Raw genomic sequence first — 22,050 nt, 5'->3', positions numbered from 1 at the left:
ATAATAATAATAATAATAATAATAAATACAAGTTTTTAAATCATTTTACACACACTTCACTATGCCACACTACAGTGTTTTATTACAATACACGTGTATGCATGGTCTGCGTTGTGTATATTTTGTAGCCACCATCCTTGTTCTTTATTTGTGGCACACTGTAGGTTAATTTTGCAACAGGTATCAGCAAAAGAAAACCTGCTTTCAGAAAGGGGCAAGGGCATAGCCAGAATTATTAATGCCCTGTCTTCACCTGCGGTTAAATTAATTGTGTCTGTATAAATTTTTTTTTAAAAATTCAATTTGATAAACGAGTCCCACCCCCAGCAGTGACTTCCTTTGTGCCCAATAGTCTAACATCTCTCCTGGCCCCCTTCGTGGAATTCTCTCTGTGTGTGACAGTCAGCTCACACTGGGATCTCTAGAGACTTGGTGAAATATATTCTTGCAGGGAAGCGCTAAAAAGAGAATTTACAAACATGTTTCAAACAAATATAAAATGGCTACGTGCCAGTTAACCACACGTACCCACACACAGAGATAGTAAATATTACTGTACACATACTGTATAAATTAATTTCCTGAGTGTTTATTTTAATATTAAAACAGATGAAAGGTGAAAAAAGGGAATACATCAAAACTGAACTATGTATATCAAATAATTCAAATCATTCTTTTGGGTTTCCATAAAACTACCTAAATAAACAATAATGAACAACTTAATTGCTGCCTTTTCCTTTAACTCAATCATATTAAATAAATAGTCTCATGAAAATTCAAACCTTTTTAAAATGAATCACAAATACAGCATGTAAATTCTGAAAAACAAATAAAGCACTGTTTGAGTTCTGGCTTTGTTTCTAGTAATTTGGTTGTGTTCAGACTTTGCCGTGTGGTATTTCTCTACTATTGTCAGAGTGCTATACTAGCTTTTGTGCCGTTAAATTAAAAAAAACAAATATTTGAATTAAGTTTGAATATGAAAAATGATCCCGGGAAACAAACAAACATGCTACTGTCCATATAACTAAAATGTTAGTTCATATAATCGATAATTGCGCGACAGAAAAAAAAAAAAATACAAAATGAGATGTTGATAGTGGATTATCCTGTCAAAAAAAAAAAAAAAGAAGGTCAAACAGGTTAAGCTAGCAATATTTTAAGATGATCTGTAGTGCCAGATGCTTTTGTCAGCTGTAGATATATCTGTTAACCATACAATGCTTGAATGATATTGACCTTACATTTACAAGAATCATCACCATTGTCATTGAGGGAGATTTTCCCTCAATGACTTGCATAAACAGCATCAACTAACCTTATTAAAACTGTCAATTCAAAACCAATTAAAATCAACCAATATGATCTTGAAACCCTTGTGTCAATGCTTTATAAAATACAAATCTGATGCACTTACAACAAATTCCACCTCCAATGTAAATCTTTGATCCAGATCTTAAATGTTAATCCAGCAAAACTGACACTTCAATTACATCATCCAGCAATTCAATCTTTTATTCTGACTCACCAACAAAAAAAAAAAAAAAGCCCAACAAGTTTAACATTTAACTTACATAGTCGAAAAGCAACAATTTTACTTCTGTGACCACTCATGACTAAACTGCACAATTTACAGAATAATTTATTTAACAAACCCTCGTACAGTAAAGTAGATAAACAAAAAGATTACATATTCATTCTGTATTCACTCTATATAATGCATGTTACCATGCATCTGCTCCTATTTTGTGAATTCAGACATTTCTTACCCAACTTCTTTAACCAGGATCCTCTGAAAGGAGGTTTCTAATGCTGGCAATGTAAGCAGCTCGAAGGAGAGAGAGAGAGAGAGAGAGAGAGAGAGAGAGAGAGAGAGAGAGAGAGAGAGAGAGAGAGAGAGAGAGAGAGAGAGAGAGAGAGAGAGAGAGAGAGAGAGAGAGAGAGAGAGAGAGAGAGAGAGAGAGAGAGGTGTTTGTGGCGAGGGCACAGCTGCAGGGTTCTATAGCAGGCTTCTGCCAGATTTGTCTAGTTCCTGTACTGCCATTTAAAAAAAAAAAAAAAAAAAAAAAACATTTTAAATCCATCCCAGATATTACACAGTGACTCAATGAGGATACAGCCTTGCCTTATATGTACAGACCTCAAATCTGCCTGGAAGATATACACGTGGTTATACTGTCAAGTAGGTAACACTGAGCATTTGACACTATCCTGGCATTTCCCATCGAAGGAAATACAAGTCCTCAAAGCTTGTACAAGTTAGGGCAAGTCTTCCACTGTGTTAAGTCATACCACATTTTAATAAACGTAACCTGAATGGGGTTTTGTATTTTGCAAGGTGTTCAAATTGTTCTTGACAGATACCTGACTATTCTTCAATAACTTCCCCCAAAGAGAAACTAAGGGAACAGCCTGATCTCCAGAGAGATGTCCCATAAAGTCAGTGATGACTCCGAGACCATTCCTTGTGAAACACAATTTGTGGGAGAATAAGGAAGCACCTGCCAACAGAATTACATCTCTTTATAAAATGTATTTACACGCTACCAAGGTGCAGACTTCACTTACTTCTTCTCAGACCCGTCGCCAAGGGTGATGCTTTTCAAACATCCTGGTGCCTGAAGTAAAAAATCAGCCAATTTTTTGTCTCCATCTTTTTGAAAAGTAACATAAGGCTTCCCACAAGTAAATGTGATTCTAGTTTGAGGCAAAGCACTTGATTCTGAGGGGATTACTTGTTTATTTATTCTTTTAAATTTAGTAGTCGCCAATTAGTTTTTTGTTATTTTCTCCCCAATTTAGTAGTGTCCAATTATTTTGGCTGACTCGGGAGGGGCGAAGACAAACACACGCTGTCCTCCGAAGCGTGTGCCGTTAGCCTGCCTGCTTTTTTATACACTGCAGACTCACTATGCAGCCATCCAGAGCTACAGCGTCGGAGGACAACGCAGCCCTGGGCAGCTTACAGGCAAGCCCGCAGGCGCCTGGCCAGACTACAGGGGTCGCTGGTGCGTGGTGAGCCGAGGACACCCTGGCCGAGCTAACCCTCCCTCCCCCAGGGCGGCACTCGGCCAATTGTTCACCGCCCCCTGGGAGCTCCCGTCCTCAGTCAGCAAAGGAATAGCCTGGACTCGAACTGATATTTTTTAAATAGGTTTTCAAACCCAAACTTGGAGACCAACCTATATTAAACCAAGCTTTGTAATGTCTTGTGGTTCATGCACAGACAATATTGGAACAGCCTCTCTACCAGCAGGGGGGCACTATCAGGCAGTGCAGTTTTAGATAAACAAGAAACAGGCATGACCAGTAATGCTAAACCCCCCAAATTAAAACCAGTGCACACACATACAGAAGGTCCTCATAACTGTGTCTGCACCACACAGTATCCGAAGGGTTAAAAAATGGTATACAATTGTGACGGGGTACACCCTGCCCCTGTGTGTGTGTGTGTGTGTGTGTGTGTGTGCGTTATTTTGTATTTGTTGCATTATTATTTAAAACGTATTGTTTAAATATGTACAACACACAACTTTAATGGCTGAGCAAGGTTGGAGTGTTCAAGAATGGAGAACAGAGATGGTGTTTGAGAGATCGATCAATGAAATAGAGAGCAACTGCTACCTACCTAAACCAGCACGGTACTTGTTTTGTGTTTATAGTGTTCGTTTATTTTGGCCCTCGTGCCGTTTTATTTTGAGTTCAGCGTTTGTTCCTGTTTTGTTAAATCTTTTTATTTATAATTAAAACATGCAAGCAGCACATACTCCAGAGCTATCTGTGTCTATCTTCCTGGCCTGACGTCACCACCCAAGCCAGCCTGTTCACAACAATCAAAAAGCTTATCGGATTAGTCAAATTCAACCCTAAACATCTATAGGAGGTTAGGGGTGTTTGATAAAAGCTTGGTACAAAATCAAGGCAGTTATCGTGTTCACTGTGTAGTGTGCGACAGACAGATTAACGGATCAGTGCAAAAGGGTTCCAATTTATTGAATGAGAACCTACAAAACAAACCTATCCAAGTGAGGGGAAGTGACGGGAGCTATCCATGCCCAATGGTAAAACTGTGGGCTTCACTAGACCCACTTTTCCACCCCAGTAAAGCACAGCTACCCTTGAAAAGCCTGCTCAAAACACACACGACCAAATATACTGCATCTGCAGGCAGATGTGTTCCCCCAACAGCCCTCGGTGCTGATGAGATTAAATGTGTGCACTCTGATGGTATTTTTAGCCCTGCAGCTACCCCAATGAAATATTACAGAAATGATTTTGAGCTCTGCTGCATCAGATAAGAATGATCCCAAATGAAATAGTGACTTAAGACAGAGAATATAATGTATTACATATTTATCTATAAAATTATAAGTATATTCATATCTAGATCATTAGATAAATATTAGTAAGTACCTTTAAAATTACATTTTGTACGACGTTTGTTATCATTCCGAGAGGTTCTTTTTGTAATGACTTAAATACTGTGCTTTGACCGAGTTCATCAGGAGCAGCTCTTTAGTTCTAGTTAAATATAGAACTAATGTAGGACAGATCAGCCCAAGTGTCTTTACATTAGTCACCTGGTGCACTGTGTTTCATCTTCAAAATTTAACATTTAAACATGGAATACTGACGTATGTACCAATGTATAGGCGTCTCCACTATATGCCCCCATTGGGGATATGAATACATAAATACAAACCTGAAAGATTTGTAATATTTAAATAACCTAAAAGTACTGTAACTTCAAAACAACCGTATTTATTTTACTTCCCTACCTTTTATGATTTTTTGCAATCATTCCGAGGATAATTGCTACAATATTGGTATTTGAATATTTACAGCTGTCCTCAATTTGTTTTGAAAATTGAGCCTTACTGAAGCTGGCTGGGCTTCAGTGGCTACCAGCAGCGTCCTGTTAGGTAGCCTGAAACTTTTGAAACTGTGCGTCACTTACCAGGACAAGGAGCCTATAAAGAAACTATGATAAGGAGCTGGGGGTTTTAAAAACGGCTGAAAACACTCCCACAACCCTGACCCAAAAACGAAAAAAAAAAACGGTTGTTTCAGCAACGGTTGCAAAATTATAAAAACTTAAAAGGAAAGATAAAACCCTGTTAAAAGTGTCATTTGTAAGTACTGTGTATGGAGGCTCAATGTTTCAGCGCTGGCACACTGGTGAACTCAGAGACAGTAAGTGAAAGGCCTCGCTCACCCAGCCGCCCTGCTGGATGATGTAATCAGCCGCAGCCTCCTCCAGATACTGGACTCCGAGCTGCAGCAGGGGGCCGAGGGGCTGCTGGCCCTGCCTTGTCCGCTCTTTCAGGAGCCTCTGCAGGAGCACCAGAGGCACCAACACCTGGGGGGAGAGAGACAAAAACAACTACTCAGACATTCGGTCCTTCAAAACACCTCACCACAAAAAATACAGCATTGCACTTGAGAAGGTACAGAGAAGGGTGATCCCTGGACTCAGTTGTTTGAGCGATGAGGACAGGTTACACAAACTAAACTTCTCCAGCCTGGAAGAAAGAAGGGAAAGAGGGGACTTGATTGAACTTTATAAAATCATAAATAGTATAGATAATGTTAACACAAGTCACCACTTCAAATTTAGCACAGAGCCTAGGACAGGAGGGCATATGGAAGCCAAGTAAAAGGGGGGGAGGCTGAGAAGAGACTGCCATTGGTGCACAGTTTTGTGGTTATTTTTTTGTGATGTGGATTGCTGGTTTACCGAGGACCAGTTCTTGGCAAGCACTTTGATTTATTAAAATCTGATTGGACAGCAGTTTCTTGTTTTCTGCATGCACCCTGGCTGGATCACGCCCTGTTGCTATGCAACAGTATTCTAACGTGCCTAATCAAAGACGAAGACATTCCAATATGTGGATATCTTTGCCAAACTACACTTTTGTTGTACTGTAGTGTATGCATGTGAATAATAGGGAGACTGAACTCAGCAGCAGAAGTTTCTCAACATATTAAACCTGAAGGCTTTGTTTTATTTGTGTCCAATTATAAAAAGGCAGGTTGGTTCAAAACCCCAAAAAACACACCTTGGAGCTAATCTATACATGTACTTGGCTTCACTAGAGGCAAATACAATTTGGTGCCAAATTTTCTTTTTTCCCAAAACTTGTTTTTGCCTGTGCCTTCCCTTCAACTTTCCCAAACTCTGTTGGGAACTAAACACATCAAAATGGCAGAGCTCCTCAAACTAACAGTAAAAGATACACTTTGTCAGTGTTTGATGTGGAGAAACTGATATACACCTTAATTTCATGAAGAATTGACTACTGTAATGCCTTCATCTCTTGCGATAATCAATCTACTGTTCATATTAATAAAAACGGTTCCTCTTCCCTTCTAATTATGCAACTTCGGGGGTGGGGGAAGAGGGGAGAGATCCCTGGCCCTCTATGTGATTATTTCTTATTCTCTATTCCAGCGCTTTTGTTCTCCCTGCGTAGATTGCGAGGCTCTCCATGCGGCCTCGGAGCGTCAGCCGAGACTTTCCCGGCCTTGGAGGTCGATCGGTTCGGCCTCACTTCAGCAAGGGCGGTTCTCCCGAATAATCGGGGAAACCCTATTCTGTTACCAAGTCACAAGCACTTTTTTATTCAGTAGTCCCTGACGCAGGCCTGGCTCCTGCCTCGTGAATTATTATTAATGTAAATGTGTAAGTGTAACATTGACTGGATGCACCATAAGGCCTGTCTCTCACCAACTTATTGAACTGTGTATACCCCATTAGGGGATAATACAGTCTACAGATTCAAACTTCACATACAAAAGTTAAAAGGATGTTTGGCGTACCGTACTCCATCCTTGAGAATGAGATGCGACTTGCTGAACTGCTTCTTTGTAGTGTTTGTAGTCCAGGGGTCTGCAAAGAGAGAAAGGAAATGAAAACATACAAATAGGGTACTTTAAACAAACAGCACCATAAAGAAGTAGATCACCCTGATGCACGGTCACAGAACAGATAACACTGCACAGAGCCATCAGATTTGGGTTTGTTGTTCAGCAAGTATTATTTTTATCTCCCTCTACCTGGCTTTGAACTGCTTTGAGCTTATCTAGAGAAATGCTGGTACTGAAAAGCCTTCATCCTACCATGCAAGTTTGAGCTGCTTTTATTGTGCCTGAAAAACGCAAGCCAAGTTAGTAAAAACAATTGGGGCAACCCTGACCCCCACCGCTTTTACAGATGTGCTTATTTGCTTGGTGCTGGCCAAGGTTGCCTCAATGGTTTCTTGAAACTTGGTTTCAAGAAACCATTGTGTTTTTGATATCTCCACTTTAAATGGCTGGGCACTTTTGATAACTTGGTGTTTTTTCACATTTCCAATGTGTTTTTGTTTCAGATATCACTTCTTTTTTCACTTCATGGGTAATAACACACACACACATTACGGGAATGGCACAATTGTTCAACGTATATTAAGGCAATGTATTGCCGTTTGGATAGGGTAAATGTAAATAGTAGTGTAGTCTGTTGAAAGGGTGAAGATGTGAATCTGTGTAGCGTAGCAATTATGTAGTTGGACTAAAAGTATGACTAGTTAAGGTTCAAATCCTGCCTTTATATATGTAGAAATAGATGTCTACAATTATTTATTTCAGCAATTTTTTTGCAAAACTCCAAAAATGTTAATTAAAAAAGTATTCATACCCCGACAAGAAAAATTTAATTCATAGCTAGTTGAGGCACCTTTAGCAACAATAACCTCTTTTAAACAATTAGGATATTTGTCAGTGAGCTTTTGGCACGATTCCTTAGTGATTTTTGACCGCAAAATATTTCCAGTTCATTCAGATTCCGAGGACTTCTCTTGTGCACAGCCTTCTTCAACTCATACCAAAGATCTTCAATCGGATTTAGAACCTTGATTTTATTCTTCTTTTACCATTCTGAAGTAGACTTTGATGTGTGCTTTGGATCGTTGTTGTGTTGGAATGTCCAGTTGTGTTTTAAACCAAGTTTTGCAGCGGAGGGTTTCAGATGATTGGCCAATATCTTTTGGTATGCTATGGAATCCATTTTACCATGTATTGGAACTAAATTGCCTGTGCCATTAGAGGAAAAACAGCCCCATAGAAGGATATTACCACCTCCATGCTTGACAGTAGGTGTGGTGTTCTTTTCTTTGTACGCCTCACCAGACTTTCTCCAAATGTAACGACTATCAGCGTGACCAAATAGCTCGATTTTTGTTTCATCACTCCACAAAACCTTTGACAGGAACTAATATCCATCATTCAAATGCAGTTTTGTAAACTTTATGCGATTGTCCTTGTGACGTTTTCCTAAGAATGGCTTTTTCCTTGGCCTGCGACCATTGAGACCTTCACCGTGCAATAAAATCGACCTATGGTTAAAATGGAAACCCCAGTCCCAATTGCAGCCAATTCACTTTCAATATTTTTGGCAGTCAATTTCGGATTATTAACTTTCCTTACAATTCTTCTACTTGTTATTGTTATATCTCAAACCTACTTTTACAATCTGGCCCCCTAAAAAAACTAGTTGAAGAGCCCTGATCTATATGTTTGTGTAATGAAATACACAAAATTATAATCTGTGTATATAGAGACAAATCACTGATGCACTGTTTGGCCACCAGGGGGGGTTTCAATAATGTCAACATTATCTAGTAAACTATATAAAAATGACAGTCTGTACTAAATTAAAATAGTTTTAACTTGAAATAAAGGATGAAAAGATGAAACCCTCAGCTGGCAGTGATGAGGATGAGCTGCACTTGACCTCAGCGTTTCGAGACTATTTGAGGATTTAACTCAAATCAAACAAGCAAACGACTTAGCATGCAGCATGGGAAGGCTGAATTGGGAGACAATGGTCTTCATCTCTCCAACCTATTCGCTGTGGTTTTCATCATACAACATATATTTAACAGGAAATTCAAAGAGCTGACCATTCTTGGTAAGAGAATGTCATGGTACTGTAAATATCGTAATGAAGGTATGTCAGAAGATGAAAGCGAACAGCAAACTTCGAGAAGGGCAATGTTAGTTACAGCGTGTTCACAGTTTGACAATGTTAGAGCCAGAAGTTCAAAACGTGAAAATATATTAAACACACAGTGCTTCAAAACGGCATGGAGAGGCATACCTCCAGAAAGGTTTCAAGACTCGGGTGAAAAATGCTGGTAAGTTTCCGTTTTATAATGACCTGTGCTTAATATTATAAATGCTTTGATTGTGCGTTTGTTACATTTTTGTCGTTGTTTTACTATTGCTATCTTACGTACTGGACACTATTATATTAAATCCCGCTAATAATCAAGGTTGGTCATAGCCTACTGATGGATCGCGGAGCCCGCTGCGATCCGGCAAAATGAATCGCAGTGTTTGATGTATTGGCCACCACTGACTTACATACCTTTATAGGAAGCCATTTAAAGAGAAGTTTCAGCATACATTTTCAGTGTCTTATTTTATTTTTTTTCAAAAGTCGTTCTTAGTGCAGTTAAATGAGGACCCTCATACACTGATCATGGCTGTCCATCTATCTGTTTGTCTGTGTCACACTCTATATGGTAAGCACGATAATGCCTGCATCATATACTCCTAGCCTCCTACAGACCTTTCAAACGGATTAGGCAATCACCTGACAAACTCAGTTTCATACAAATATTTCAGTATTCAGTATCCACCGACATACGCAGCCTGTGTTAGAGCAGGCAAAGTAAGAGCCAGCTGTATCTGGTGCACCATTGTGTACAACCAGCATAGAGACACTTGAGCCTGCTTTTCACTAGATGGCATTGGCTTTTAATTTAATAAAGACGCTTAGGCTGATCTAGCCTGGATTATAAATGTCTATGACAGGAAAGTAGAACAAAAGAGCAGCTCCTGTACACTCAAAGCACCTTAACACAGCAAATGCAAAATAAATAACCAAAGTATTTGAGGCTTTGCAACAAGAACCACCCGGCATGAAGGTAAACATAATGACATAGCAACTGAACACTAAAAAAATAACTTTATGAATGTAGTTTCAAGCTACTCAATTACAGGACTTTTAATGGGAGCCACAGACTGAGCCTGCAATATGAGGGGTGAGGAGAGCGTGGTGTGCTGTACTCACAAGCTGAGCAGGCTCTGCATGGCGGTGTGTAAATGCGTTGACAGATCCTGAGATACTCTGTCCCCCAGGTGTGCCAGGCAGTCCTCTATTGAGCTCTCCGGGTTGGCAGGGCTGAAAACTGGAGACGTGTGGCAGTCAAACCCTGTGCTCGTGAAGGCTGCGGGGATTTAAACAGAAACAGCATTGCTTTGTTAAATATAGCAAGGCTTTCTGGACAGAGATGTTTTCTGTTACTGCGACATAGTGATGGAGGGCACCTTTTAAATAAAATATTGCACTAGCAAGCTGTTAGGAAGCGTTCAGTCTAGTTGAAGTTTTTTTTTTTTTTGGTTTCTATAGGCTAATGTTTAAAGAGCATATGAGAAGATGATGGCTTGCCTTTCGGTAATGTAAGTTTGTGTTCAAAGCGGGTTGGCTCTGTCATACAAAAGAGTGCTAGAGAAATAGTGCTAGAGGAAGCCACAAACACTGACACGTATTAGAAGTCATTAAATCGAATAAAAAACAGATACAAAGCTTATATAACAAAAAACATTTATTTCTTAAAACCCTAGGGAATGTGTTGTGGTTTAGATGTTTAGCATGTTTTGTCATGGACATTTGCTGAGAGTGTAAATCAGAGTGCGGGATTTACACTCTCAGCAAACTTATCTGCATAGTTTATTCCAATACATTTTAGTGGGAACATGAATTGTATTGCTGCTGAAAACTTGCTGCGCTGCTCTGGAAATGGCCTGTCAGTTTTGGTTACAAAGCCAACAGCCTAGCAGTGTATGTACCAGCAGTGGGGTCAGCTGTGCTTAGACGGAGAACCTGTTTTTCCCCCACCAGGACCTTTAAACTTTCTGACTTACCTTTCGAAATCTCCTCTTCAAGAAGCTTCAGCTCCTCTTCGATCTCCGCTTTCACTTTTGCAGCGACCTCCTTCTCCTGGGGCGTCTCTCCCTGTGCGCCTGAAGTCACAAAACATTAGCTGTGAAAATAACTTACAGAATTCTCTTCATGAAAACAGTGGTTGAGTTTCCTTCAGGGGACTACTTCTACAGTCTACCAATGTTTTCTAAATCCTTTTACAGTTTACAGTTCTTTTATCTATATACATTTGGTGTATGTATTTAAAAGTGTGATAAAGTGCCAAAAAAAAACATTACTTGACCGGACTCTTGACCGGAGGGTCGTGGGTTCAGTCCCAGGAGGGTGACACTGCTGCTGTACCTTTGAGCAAGGTACTTTACCTAGATTGCTACAGTAAAAACCCAACTGTATAAATGGGTAATTGTATGTAAAAATAACGTGATATCTTGTAGTAATTGTAAGTCGCCCTGGATAAGGGCGTCTGCTAAGAAATAAATAATAATAATAATAATAATAATAATAATAATAATAATAATAATAATAATAATAATAATCTCTGTTGCAAGGCAATGGAACACTCGGGTTACTTCTAGGTTTACTAACTATTCCAGCAAAACATATAAAGGGGAAGCAAGGTGGGAAAGCACAGTGTTGCACAAACTCCAACATAAATAGATCTATTCATTATTACTGAGCACAAGGAATTCACGGAGACACCCTGTCACAAAGACGGCCGGAGTGGGTGGCGTCAGACCAGAAGCAGGAAATAAACAGACAGAGACTTGTGGTTTGGTGGAGCTGAGCGAATGCTTTCGCTCAGCATTTAATAAACAGCACAGAAAATAAAAGGTTTTAAAACACAAAAACAGGACACGGCACTTGCGCCAAAATAAATAGACAAACAAAACGTACTAAACACTTAAACAGACAGATGAACAAACACGGTGAGTGAAAACACTTATTTACTTATATTTACTTTTCTCCTTCTCTCTCTCCCATTCTCCACTCACCGAACACCCAACCCCGACTGAAAGAAACGTGCATCTATATATACTGTTGTACTGGGATTCAATTACTAATTAATTATTCACTTGAATCCCAGCACGTGAATTAATTCTGTGCAACCCCGTGCTCACATATTACATTTAACCAGCATGTGAAGTGATTTGTGCCCTCCTCGTGCCTAAATACAAATTTACACTTTTTAAATACACGTGAAACACAGACCCGTTTATATCCCGTGTACCAATGACTATACACCAACATTAACACACGCACGCAACATACAACACATAATATGCACACAGGGGCGGGGCACATTGCCACACACCCATTGTCCTGCTTTGCATTGTGATTTTGCTGAGCACCAGAGCACAAAAGCAATCTTCCACCAAGTCACGCAAGCGCTGCAGACAAACGGCTATTTCAGTGGGGTTGCTCAAACCCAAGTTTATTTTTAAACCACATATGTGACACAACACTTCAAAACAACTTTAAATTAGTGCCAGGCAAAACAAATGTTAAGTTCTCCAAAAGATTTTGAGCAGGAAGACTGATATTCTTTAGAAACTACAAAAATTAAAAAACTAGAAAAGGGGTTTAAATTATGTCACTGAAAATGTGCAATGGCAAGACACTGTAGTACATTAAATTTCAAGCAGAATTTGAAACAGGATTATATTGTGTAAGAACACTGCTACAAGTTTCTGGTTCTCAGACAGAAATGAACAGGCAACCTGCTTGCACGAGTGTGGACGTCTTTTGCAAGCAGTTGCATGGACCAGAGAAGTGTTCTACTTTGCTTTGGTGAAGGCCCATGGCTCAGTGTGTTGCGTTTCTTTTAGCTCAATTTGTTTGGAGTTGGGTATCCATTTGCAATCAATTTTTCCCCACCCTGTTCTTACAGGATTTGAAAAGCCCACTTTGACTATTGCATCACTTATCGTAAGATCAAGGAGCAACTTCTATTCCTGCTGGCAAGCCAATCACCTCTTTTCATCTGCCAAACCCAAGCTCTGAATGTTACAAAGCTACAGAACCCAGGAGGCCTGGACTTGTGTCTCTGCCTGGACTTGTGGGACACCTTACCAGTAGGGGCTGCTGTGGAACAATCAAGTGAGCTATCCCAAAGGACAATGCAGCCCATCCCTGTGGGCACCCAGCAACTCAGCACCACCAGGATTTAAACCAGTGAGCTCCTGATTGTATGACTCGTGGCTGTGCCTTTACTGGATGAGCGACAGCGGACTCCAGAGGAGGGAAAGGGGGTGGTCAATAATGATATTTTCTTTAGGAATAATAACAAAAAGCAGGTAGCAGATGCCACTTAGCCACTCTGCCAGAAATACTGCATGGCTTGAAGATTCCTACACTATCCAAACAAGCTGGCTCCCCACACATCCAAAGCTATGAGCTTTTTAAAATGAATGCAATCAGCAATCTGCGCTGTTGGAGTTGCTCTGTTCAATGGCTGGACTGCTCATGTGCGAGTAATGGTACAGTAATTGCACGACAGACTGTCAGAACGGATGAGGGGTGATGTGGAAAACACATTTCCATTGCTCAGAGGCACAGCGATAGGTTGGGCCATGTAGATCACTATTAACAGTAGGATAAAAATGGCTTTTTGTATATTGAAATAGATCTTCTGAAACTAGCTGTACCACGATATAATCCCCAATACATCTGACAGCTCCTTACACAGAAGCTGGGCTACTAAAAAGGCTGCTTTCTGATCTCTGGGAATGTGAACTTTTGACCTCCAACAATGGATTGAAGCCACTATGAACACTCCCTACATCTACGCAGGCATACAATCCTAGAATGTACAGTATGTTTGTGCTAAAAACACACAGAATGTGTTTAACAAATCCCTTCCTTGTCATCTAATCAAAATACTCAGCAAACACTCCTAAACATTGGGCTGTATTCTAAAGCATGGCTTATTAACTTAGGGCAACAAATTGCGATTTACTTTCTGTACAAACCTCTATTTTTATTTTACTCTTAAATTCCATATCGTATGTCTATATTTAATTTAAAATTAATGGGCATTTTCAACACAACTGAATTAATGGATGTCAAATGCAGCACAGGAAGGACTTATGGTAAAGGGTTCAAGATATTATACACTATTTAGATTTCATACTTTGCATTATTTTCCTCTTCATTATTCTCTTATCCCAGAGACTTACACACTCTTAACATTAACAATGAATGTAAGCAAATTAGCTATGTTTATTGCAGGAATTGCGCACTATTGACAACACCCGGTAAAACACTGTATTAAAAGGCAAACATATGCAGAATTATCTTTAATTCTTTGAACATAATTGAATGCTAGTTTTTATGTACTGTGCGATGTTGTAATCAGACACTACTGAATGTTAGCTTGTTCTAATTGTGTACAATAAGATGGAATGTAAGAACACAAAAGCATTAGAGTCACACACGCTGCGGTATACTTGACAACCGTCTATTCGCAGCATGAGCCCAGACTGAGTGGAGCCAGCCTCTGTAGGATTTTGACCAATCAGAGAGTTTTGATAAGCATGCCTTACTGTCTATAGGTTGCCTGCTACAGGCACTAGGGGCAGAACTAGAGCTATTTAACCCCTGGAAATGTGAATGAAAAGGTGTACTGAGCTCAGTGCCTGGAGTCAGACCCAGGGATCTTTTTGATTCCTGTTCTGAATATTGTTATTTTGTGTACCTTTTAAATGCTTGTCTTTCTTTGCTATGTTTTTTTATTATTTATTTATTTCTTAGCAGATGCCCTTATCCAGGGCGACTTACAATTGTTACAAGATATCACATTATTTTTTTTACATACAATTACCTTTTTTTTTTTATTTTTTTTTTTTTTTACACACATTATTTTTACATACAATTACCAATTTATACAGTTGGGTTCTTACTGGAGCAATCTAGGTAAAGTACCTTGCTCAAGGGTACAGCAGCCGTGTCCCCCACCTGGGATTGAACCCACGACCCTCCGGTCAAGAGTCCAGAGCCCTAACCACTACTCCACACTGCTGCCCGCTATTTGAATAATGCATTTTAAAACCAAACAAGACAAAGAGCTTTCCATTAAATGCAAGCATGCAAAGCAGAGTGAGCAGCCAGTGATTCTCGAGTCAGAAAGGCTCTTCTCATCAACAACACGCAACAAAATAATATAATTAAATACACCACATCCATCAAAGACATCCAACTACACAGAGACACAGTAATGAAAAGCCTTCATTTCTGCGATTCAAAGCACATATTAGAACCAGTCCAGTTCCCAAATGAGCATCTTAATAGGACTTCTAACCAAGGTTTTAAAAATGTATTAATCTTATTAGCAGAAGCAATATGATCACTCCTCCTCTTGTCTTTTATTGAAGAGATTTTGATTATATACTTGCATTTTTAATAGGAATACGAAGATGATTTTAAATACCAGCACTAGATAAAGCTGAGGTGTCCTGATTTAAAAAAAAAAAGTGCTGTAGCAATTTCATCAATCAGGCCATGCATTAGAGGCCGCAGCCGTACTCACGTTACGCACTGTGCGTACCATTTGAGTTTCAAAATTCCGTCTTCATATGCCTGGACGCGCATGCAGCGGTCCAGATAAGATGCGTACCTGCTGCTTTTACGCATTCAAAAATACAAAATACACACAAATTTTAATTTAATGCATAAAAACGTGCATTGCAATTTTGCTGCACAGCTTGTCTGCCTCCCCTAAAACTTCCACTAACAACTACATCTGCCAGAATACAAAGTCTTCAGTTACTAGGAAACCGTACACAAGAAAAACCAACCAAACAAACAAACATTCTCCAATCTGGGGACTCCCAAGTGGCGCATCCAGTAAAGGTGCTCCGTGTGGAGTGCAGGGTGTGCCCTATAGTCTGGACGTCACGAGTTCGAGTCCAGGCTATTCCTTTGCCGACTGAGGATGGGAGCTTCCAGGGGGCGGCGCTCAATTGGCCGAGCGTCGCCCGGGGGGAGGGAGGGTTACGTCGGCCAGGGTGTCCTCAGCTCACTGCGCACCAGCGACCCCTGTAGTCTGGCCAGGCGCCTGCGCCCGAGAGCTGCGTTGTCCTCCGACGCTGTCGCTCTTGGGTGGCTGCTTGGTGAGTCCGCAGTGTGAAAAAAACGGTCGGCTGACGGCACACGCTTCGGAGGACAGCGTGCGTTCGTCTTCGCCCTCCCAAGTCAGCGCAGGGGTGGAAGCGGTGAGCTGAGCCTAAAAAATAATTGGCCATTCCAAATTGGGGAGAAAATATTAAAAAAATAATTGGCAACGACTAAACTAAAAAAAAAAAAAAACTCTCCAATCTGTGGCTAGCCCTGTTGTCTTTGCAGCCAATCACAGTAAGAATAAGAAATTTGAAGCTACACAGGTTGAAGCGTAAACACGACACCCCAGTCCAGCTACAAATCCGACTGGAACCATCGTAAGAGGCTAAAAAAAGATGGCTACAATATTAAACAAACTGTTTAATAACTTATTAATGCATTCCTTATTTTATTTATCTGTATGGCTTTATATATGAAGATATAACATGTTTGCTGTGTTTAAGAATGTAACGTTTAGATAGAAGTTCTGTTTCTGTGCTTATCTTCAAAGTCATACTGGCTGTGGTCAATAAAGTGAATAAGATTAGCTGTTGTCTCTGATGTTATTTTAATACAAGTTTTTATACAGTAGTTCAAGTAACATTGCATTTAAAATGGAAGGCTCTTTAATGCCCATCCCATTACCATAAAAGATTGTACAGTATTTAATCGAGCACAGTTAAACTGTCAGTTTAATTTCAAAATGTAACTGATGAAACAGACGTGCACGTTGAAAATCAGGAAATACTGCCACAAGAAAAAAAAGACATTAAATTTACTAAAAACTTTTACTAAAAGCATACAGAAAAATTCATCAAATATCTGTGCAGCACCTAGACAACATTACAGTATACTGGGTATTTAACACGACACAAATATGAACGTTCAATTCACTACGGAAACCAAACAAACTTTACAAAAACCAATGTTTAGTGACAAAACAAAAGCATAAAAAAACAGGGGAAGGGAAATGGTCATGTGTGCTACTTTTTCAAGCTATTGTAAACGGCTACAACTAATTACTAATTTGTAGCTTGTATTGGTGTTGTGGACTATTTGGCTGTCATTATGGCTGTTCTGTCTCGATGGCAGTGTGCTGTGTTTATTCATTTTTAGAAAGGGAAACGTAGGAAAGAACAGAAATGCAGCACTGATTGGCTGAAACACTTTACAGCAGGTTGATGCAGTCATTATCGACACGAGATGGGATGTCGGTGTGGTTCAGTTGTGCGAACCACGTGAAATTTCTGTCCATGTGACCCAATACACAGGAAGTGATACATTAATACAGTACACCCTCGCTATAACAAACCTATTGGGGGCCAAGCCTTTTGTTTGTTATATCGAGGGGTTCGTTATAGTGAAAGGACAATCAAAATAAACGATAAACTGTTGGAGTAAGTTAATGAGATGAGATTATGAATACAAGGAGAATTACATGTACCTGTTTGTTTCATGTATGCAATATTCTGCCTTTGCTTTATTCTATTTGTTCGAGTTAAAACGCAATACATAAAGCAAAAATTCTGAATTGAAGTAGTTAGTAAATGGTATTTAAAATGCACCTTATTGAGGTTTTGGTAGTTTCAGATGTGTCACTGTAACAAAGAAATCTAAGTTCCACACGCAAGTTCATAACCCCTCAGCTCCAAGCTAGTGCCACTGGAAGCACACCCTGTCACTTTTTACTCCAAATCTAAACCCAGACAATGCAAAATTGAAGAATAACGCCAGTTCGGTTAGGACTATGTGGTACTTTAGCCTCACCAAAGTGGCCATAAGCAATGCTCGAATGCATTGCAAATGCAACTTCAAAAATCCAAAATCCACGGATACCAAAAGGTGTTGCTTGATTCTTGTAGATCTCATCAACAGCTATCCAAAAATGTGGGTGATTTTTGGAGCCCCCCGTGAGTTATTTCAGCCTACACTTGCAACTTGCCAAAAGAGAGTTAGGAGCTCCTGGTATTTTTTTCTCAAAAGCTCTATTCAATACGAGTCGAACACATGAAGTACACATGATGGTAGCGACTAAGTTGAGCCCAGGGTGATTTTTCTGGTGAGGGTCACTTTTTTACTTCAGGTTGGCCCAAAAACCCCCAGGTGAATTATTCTAGCAAAATCTGAGCTGGTCGGGCAACAGAATGCCCCTTTTCTGGTTGAGTTGGTGTGGAATGACCCTATAGTGATGAAGGAATGAGTTAGAAAATGAATGTGGATAGTTGTATGACTAACAAAACAATCCCAGTAAATCGAATCGGAATGAAACACCCTGTCAAAGCGAGTACAAGCTAATGTCGCTGTTTTAATACTAACACATATGAAGAAGAGGAGGACATAGAAAAGGCGGAAATTCTGGGATCGGCTGTGGTTTGTTACACTAAAATACAGAAAAAACTAAATGATGTTCTAAAGAATAGGCTACAATATGTGTTGCATTGACTCAATGAGTAAGTAGCGAGCTTCCGAAAAATACAGCATTATATGTTGCTACTGCTGTTTAAATAACGTACCTGTCATTTTTCTTTTCATTGTTAACATCAAACAACTTTTTACACTTTAAAGTCTGTATCAAAGTATGGGGTACCAAGTGTTAAAAAAAAAAAGTACTAATGTTTTTAAGTGTTTTTTACCCAGATTTCATGTAAATCGCAAGTGTAAAAACATCTGGTGCCTTGGCCAGAATGCTGCCCTTGGAATTAAATGCAGGCTACATAAACGCTGTCTCCCTCTAGGTTTGTTTTCACGGTGCTCCTTTCTCTCCCCAGCCTTACCTTCTACTGCAAAACCCTGCTGCCCCTGTGGCCTGTCCTGTGCGATGAGGCCCAGGTAATTGAGAACGACATACTTCGTTTCATAGTGAAACCCTTCCGGAACAGCAGCAGCAGAGGGGGCAGCAGCAGCCATCGAAGAAGAAGAAGTGTTCACACAGACACAGCCTGGTCACTCAGTCTCAGTGTCCTGCAGCAAACAAACAGAACTGAACTGAAGGGACCGTGTCGAAATTGATATTCCAGTAATGGCCAGCACTGGTTTATGCTGGTCAGAACTGGTGGCATGCTATTTTAATACTCTACACTCATAAATTATTCTGCTGGTAACCCTTGTATGGGATTTTATATACCTGCTTGGACCCAGTAAATATTCAAATTCTTAACTCTACAGGGATGGAAATAAGACACCCATTGCAATGCAGTTTGATCCATTCCTGGTTTTTCTTTGAGTTTAATACGACACACCTGAGCTTGTTACCTATATACTGTGGCTAATCAAGCTTGTAGTAAAACCTAGAATGGTTGAAACTGCTATGTAACAGGAGTCATTTCCAGTTGCTGGAATTTGCAGCAGGGAACTGGACTCGTAAGATTAGCCAATGTAACCCCCCACCCACCTCCCTCCCTGCATTTCTATCTCAATTTACCTCACCACTTGACCTTGGCATTTTACTCTTCTTGGGTCTCAGGCCCCAAAACCACACCGTGCATTCCCAAGTATTAGGCTAATACTTTAAAAAATTTTAAATGCTTCCAGGTACCTTGGGTCAAACATGTCTGAATACCATGAATTGTTTCTCGTACTACCAAGGCTGAAGGGGATAATTCCCATGCTTTACTTACTGTAAGAAGAACCAAATCTCTTTGAAGAGTAAGAGTCACACAGAGTGGGGCCTCTCCAACAGGAAATACACTGTGCAGTATGCAAAGCATTGAAGTTAGCTTTTAGTTGTATTGTGGATAGAAGAAAATCTTTGTTCTTAAGGGGTAGATTGTGCACCTGTAACCCGAGACTGTGCAAATCAAGGACCACTGTCTGTGTCACTCTATATTTGTATTGATTTATTTCTTAGCAGACGCCCTTATCCAGTTGTTACAAGATATCACATTATTTTTACATACAATTACATTATTTTTTACACATTATTTTTACATTCAATTACCCATTTATACAGTTAGGTTTTTACTGGAGCAATCTAGGTAAAGTATCTTGCTCAAGGGTACAGCAGCAGTGTCCCCCACCTGGGATTGAACCCACAATCCTCTGTTCAAGAGTCCAGAGCCCTAACCACTACTCCACACTGCTGCCCAGTAGAAGACAACTCTCTCAGTGATGTCAGAAGTGAGAGGAAGAGGGGGACTGCAGAGGATTCACAAAGGTGTCAATCAGAACACAGTTACCCAGACATTGAACGCAAAGACAGGCTGCACTTACTAGCTGATCCTACTATAGTGGACATGTGTTCCATTACACAGCAGTCCAGCTACATATCCAAATTACCTAATATTACTCCCTGTATTTCTCATGGCTGCTGCTCAGCTGTAGTGGAATGCATCGTAAATACTGTTGTTCTGACGCTTTTATTATATGTATTGGAAAAAAAACTCTAACTTTGGCGATATTCCCATAGTTGGCCACTGTTTCTTATGCAGCACTACAGCCCACGCCTAATATGCTGGAAGGCTCTGTACACTTTTTTTTTATTTTTTTCAAAATGTCACTCAATTATGTTAAAATAAATAAACAAGCCGTTTTAAAACGAGTACAATATTTTAGACATTTTATTTCAATATTTATTTTAATTTGGGACTCGGAAACTGTTTTTTCCACATCTGTGTTACCATCTACCCGAGTGTGCAAACGCAAGTACCTTTCAGACATTAAAATTGTCATGGCCTTTACAAAGTGCAGTCTCGCTTTATAAACTATACAGAATAACGATTGTCACCATTGCACAGTTACTCCTTAAACTTAAATTATACAGATATATTGTTATGTCATGGTTATATGACTTCATAAAATAAATCACAGTCCTATTTTTTCTCTAGCCAAAGTTTTTCTGAACAACCGGAATGGTAGAGAATTTAACAAAAAAGTAAAACCTAATAAATAATTTGCACAATATGCACACTTGCAATTTCTAAGAATTGCACATTTCATTTTTGAGCACGTGCTTTCAACAGGACACCCAATAGACAAATTTTTTTTTTTTTTAGATCTATTACAGCGATGGATTACATTTCAGCGAAAGTTAGACGAACAAACACACCCTGCATGATTTCTCTTCTCACCCGCATTACCTGGCTTGGTTCTCAATCTGTTTTCTCGCCTGTCTGGAGGTCAGACACGCGCTTCGAATAATAATGCAACAAACTGTATGTGCAGAAGAACTAAACTGTTGCAAAGATGCATTACGTTTTTCCCTTTCCCAGCACTGGAATAGAAAATTAAATGACAATTAAAGGCTGAAATATAGACCGTTTCTGCATTCGCTGTACTCCTTACCTTACACCGCTTCAGTCAGTGTGTATCAGTGCTCTGTGGGCCACGCAAGAGTGTGTCTGGGTCTCCTCTGTTCTAAAACACTCAAGTTCCTAATTTGGAGGCAGAGCGGCCATGATGGGGGCAGAAATGCACAACAAATAGCAACACTATGGGAGGGTCAAAGGGCAGTCTGTGAAGCACAATTTCTGATGATATATCATTACTGCATTCATTGAGAATGTGCTTGCATGTCGTTTTTTGTTTGTTTGTTTGTTTGTTTTAACTACAGACCGTCATGAAAATACATTGTTTTGTTTTTAGTACATTTTTCGCTTCACCATGTGTCAAAGGTCATACGATGCATATTTGGCTCATCTATAAAATGTTTACTTTTAGCAAATTTACAATGCATTACATTCCATTTATTTATCCGTACACTGCAAATACATGTCATCCTATTTTTAAAGGGGTGCATATTATTCGCATAGATACATTAACACCATTACATAATATGATAGCAATTGACGCATCATTTATGTATTCATAATTGAAATTAATAATTCGCGATCCAACCATTTCTTTGGTTACATGTGCATTTATTTCATTCAATTGGTGTTACAAATTAAACTTTACAACTTACAAGTGTATGCATATTGGCTTTCAACAATTGAAAAAAGCTGACTTGTAAAACTTAATAATTTTAATAT

The 22,050-nt window shown here is 39.6% G+C and overlaps 1 protein-coding gene across 1 annotated transcript in view; it reads right to left on the bottom strand.

Annotated features, from left to right (window-relative positions):
• LOC117419500 (bcl-2-like protein 13) overlaps positions 1-21,523 on the bottom strand; it is a 30,163-nt gene extending 8,640 nt beyond the window's left edge. The window contains exons 1-6 of the mRNA XM_034032289.3: positions 21,365-21,523; positions 18,859-19,045; positions 10,972-11,070; positions 10,118-10,274; positions 6,820-6,889; positions 5,216-5,359 (exon numbers count right to left, since the gene is read on the bottom strand). Of these exons, the coding sequence (XP_033888180.3) occupies positions 5,216-5,359; positions 6,820-6,889; positions 10,118-10,274; positions 10,972-11,070; positions 18,859-18,991 (603 nt within the window). The 5' untranslated portion in view covers positions 18,992-19,045; positions 21,365-21,523. The remainder of the gene's footprint in view (positions 1-5,215; positions 5,360-6,819; positions 6,890-10,117; positions 10,275-10,971; positions 11,071-18,858; positions 19,046-21,364) is intronic.
• Positions 21,524-22,050: the final 527 nt, after the last annotated feature.

The sequence above is a fragment of the Acipenser ruthenus genome, chromosome 14, assembly GCF_902713425.1.
Source record: "Acipenser ruthenus chromosome 14, fAciRut3.2 maternal haplotype, whole genome shotgun sequence".
In the NCBI taxonomy this organism is placed as follows: domain Eukaryota; kingdom Metazoa; phylum Chordata; class Actinopteri; order Acipenseriformes; family Acipenseridae; genus Acipenser; species Acipenser ruthenus.
This window is presented reverse-complemented; position numbering and strand designations above follow the sequence as displayed.